A 3,501-nucleotide genomic window follows, 5' to 3' on the forward strand; every position below is an offset into this window, starting at 1 on the left:
AATTGGAAACATAATGAATTACTTCGTATTTAATTCAATTTAATATTATATTTAATAATACAATAGCATATTAATAACATTAGAAATATATATTATATATAAATATTGCAGATTTCTTAAAACTGTCTATAAGATGCGACAGCAAACAAATAGTCCAAATGGAAATACCATAATAATTTGACGATGCCATTTCTCTTTTGCCTTCAAAACAAATACATTATGTAAAAAACGAAGAATATTTCCTGTCAATAAATGCAAATTGATAGCGCAGCGAAAAAAAATATTGAGAAGGGAGCTGTACGGAAATCAATTGGGACAAAATGGATGCTAGTAAAATATTTGAAATGATTGTCAGAAAATATGATAAATGCTGATTCAATGGGATAGGTGAAAACTTTGAGCAAGACAAATGAAAACGAGCAAGAAATGCAGGTAAGCTGAAAAGTTAACGAAAAATACCCTTTTAAAAGCTATGTTTTCTTATGGTTTCAAAAAATAACAGACTTTAATGTGCTCACTAAATATTATATTAAGTCAATAAATTGTTATTATTCATCATCATTCATAAGGAGAACTGTAGAAATTTGAAAGTGTTAAAAAGAACAAAACATCAAAGAACTGTTTATTTAATGCTGATGCAAAAATTTGGGATTCATTTTGGAACATATCCAATTTCGTGAAACGTCTCGACTTGAGGAAATCATTATTGCATATGGAGGACACGACTACAATTGGCAACAACCGAGCGTTGTAGACGCCGCATCGGTATTGGGCTGGGAAGCATAGGAAGTGAGAGTCCTCGATAGACAATTGGTCTGCATGGCTTCCCTCGAACGTATCTGTTGGCTCAACGGAATGCCCGAGACGATGCGATGATGGTCGCCAAAGAACGGATGCTTGAGCGCCTCCTCAGCAGTGATCCGCTTCTGTGGATTCACTTCGAGCAGCCGGCCAAGCAGATCGTATGCGTGTGCGGGAAACATATCCAATCCATCGTACGTCTCCAGCTGATGACTGCTATGCTTGCAGATGCAATTGAACGTTGCCTGTTCGCATTGTCGACACATCTCCGTATTGCCATCGGCACGTCGATGACGTCGCTGCATTTCCGGTGAGACAAAGTGCTGGGCATATCGCAAGCGCATGCAAACCCGACGCAAATCCAAAGCAGCCACTTTCTGGGTAATCAACACGAGGCGATCCAGCATAAAGGCTGCCTTACGCACCTCCAGATCGCCAAAGAGATTCATGATCTCCGAGAGGGCCGCACAATCCGAGGGCGCCTTGAAGAACGGATGCATTGTGGACAGCATGGAAAGCATTATAACGCCGGCTGCCCAAACATCGACAGCAGTTGTTTGATGGGGATAGCGTAGCAGGACTTCCGGTGGTCGATATCCAGGTGTGCCCGCTCTCGAAGCATGCATCTCCTTGCGACTGGTATTCGTTGAGATCACATAATTGTTTTGATCCACATTCGCATTCGTGGAACGCAATCTGTTGATCAGCCGTTGCGTGTCTGCCTTTTGTGTGGCCAGCTCTTTTTTCGTCGGTTCGGTGAGCAGTTGCTGATGATTGCTGTTTGCGATGGTGGTGGTGCTGCTGCTGCTGGTTTCCCCAAAAGCTGTGGTGCCACCGCCGACGGCACGCTTGCGAAGCGCCGCCGCCTCATTCTCCGCCTGCAGACTGTTGCCGTCGTGCCGCTGCATCAGTTGCTGCTGTGCCGCATCAATGTCATGCAACAAGGCAGCGGCGCCACTCAAATCCGATGGCTGTATTAAACGGCCATCCTCTGCCAAACGCTGAGCAAGTCCAAAATCACAGAGCAAAAATTTGCCGGTGCGACGATTATACAAAATATTACTCGGCTTCACATCCCGATGGATGACATTGAATTTGTGCACATGCTGCAGGGCAATCAATAAGTTGCGCAAATAGTCCTTGACCTCGAACAGACTCAGATTGCGAAAGATGTCGTGATAACGATCGTGCGACATAAATGGCATTACAAATGCCACATTCTCATTGTAGCGTATGCAACAATTGATGCCGATAACATTATGATCACCGCCCATCCGAAACATGCACTCCAATTCACGCAAAATGCGCTCCGGATGATTTGTGGGATTGTGATGTTTGATGGCGAAACGACGTCGCTGCACCTCGGGCAGTTGACGTTCCCGTTTCAAGGTGCCGAGGAGAACGGTGCTGAAGGTGCCGCTGCCAATGCGACAATGCATATCGAATATCTGCGATATCTCCGGTATGCAATTGTGTAGATCTAGCAGCGCTTCGGCATTTTTATCCTGCACCTGTAGCGCTGCAAACTCCCTGAATTTAATCGTATTGCGGCGAGCCATGCGTGTGAGCTTATCGCTCAAATCGTTGTTGACACGTTGCACCTGCGTCAGCAGTGGCAGCACAGTTCCATGTGGTTGCGCCATCTGTTGTTGGCTGTTGTGTGGCACGCAATAGCGTCCGATAACACCCATATTGCAACGATCCTGTTGCCTGCTGCTGCCAGTTGCTGCAGCTGTCTCCTTGTTGCGACTGTTGTTGCTAAATTGTTGACTCGATTTCTTATTCGCATTGGTTTGAGTTGATGTTGTTGTTATTGTCATATTGGAATTTGAGCCCTGCTTTAATTTAGCCTCGATTGCTGCTAGCTTGGCCTGTAGATTTTGATTGCAAAATAAAGGATGTGTTTTTTGCTGTGGCTGCTGTTGTTGTTGCTGCTGCTGCTGCTGCTGCTGCTGCTGCTGTTGCAAGTTGTTGTCCATTTTATCCATTTAAAACTTTGCAAAAATTAGCTAATTCCATTCACAGTTTGGCGGAACACAGAAGAAGCAGAAAGAAACGATTTGCGGTTTTTGAATTTTTCTTCTTGTGGAGTGTTTTTTTGAGTAAGGCGCTGAAATTAGTTTGGCGCTTACCCCAATAAAAAAACCAAAACAACAACAATAATTTCGTACAGAATTTGTGTGTGTAATTTTGTTTTGGCTAGAGAGAAAATGTTTTTATTTTTTAATCAAACAAGACTATTTAGCAGCAAAGTACAAAAATATCTGATTTTGACAGTAAAATAAAAGAGGCAGCTAAACTTTAACTACATTTTGTTCCAATTTCATTTGCGCATTGCAAGCGTTCATCAATTAGCCATTTAAGACCGATCATTGTATCCATCAATTAGGTGTTATGAATTATGTGAACCACATACCATGCAAATAAATAAATCAAATTGAGTAAAATCAAGTGTTGCAGCCACTTTCGCATTTCTCATCCCCATCAACAGTCTGACATGCACTTCAAGCCACTGACTGGGCAAATCAAAACCACAAAGTTATTCCGATGATGTGTTGAAAGTAGCACACACAAACACACACACACACAGACACACATGTTGTCTAAGTTTATTTGCATTCATATATTTCATATACGTTTCTACCTCACAACTCGCTTTGCTTTGCTTTCTGCTCGTATCTGGACATCTCTGTGAAGCTC

The 3,501-nt window shown here is 42.9% G+C and overlaps 1 protein-coding gene across 1 annotated transcript; it reads right to left on the reverse strand.

Annotated features, from left to right (window-relative positions):
* Positions 1–605: 605 nt before the first annotated feature.
* Positions 606–2,957, reverse strand: LOC6561801 (cell division cycle 7-related protein kinase). The gene has a single exon (XM_001988477.3). The coding sequence runs from the start codon at positions 2,787–2,789 to the stop codon at positions 726–728; it is 2,064 nt and encodes a 687-aa protein (XP_001988513.2). The 5' UTR covers positions 2,790–2,957; the 3' UTR covers positions 606–725.
* Between the last annotated feature and the right edge of the window lie 544 nt (positions 2,958–3,501).

This window comes from Drosophila grimshawi, unplaced genomic scaffold (assembly GCF_018153295.1).
Source record: "Drosophila grimshawi isolate 15287-2541.00 unplaced genomic scaffold, ASM1815329v1 contig_1377, whole genome shotgun sequence".
NCBI lineage: Eukaryota > Metazoa > Arthropoda > Insecta > Diptera > Drosophilidae > Drosophila > Drosophila grimshawi.

Coding starts and splice junctions, on each gene's coding strand:
- LOC6561801 (XM_001988477.3), bottom strand. CDS start 2,789: ATGGATAAAATGGACAACAACTTGCAACAGCAGCAGCAGCAGCAGCAG.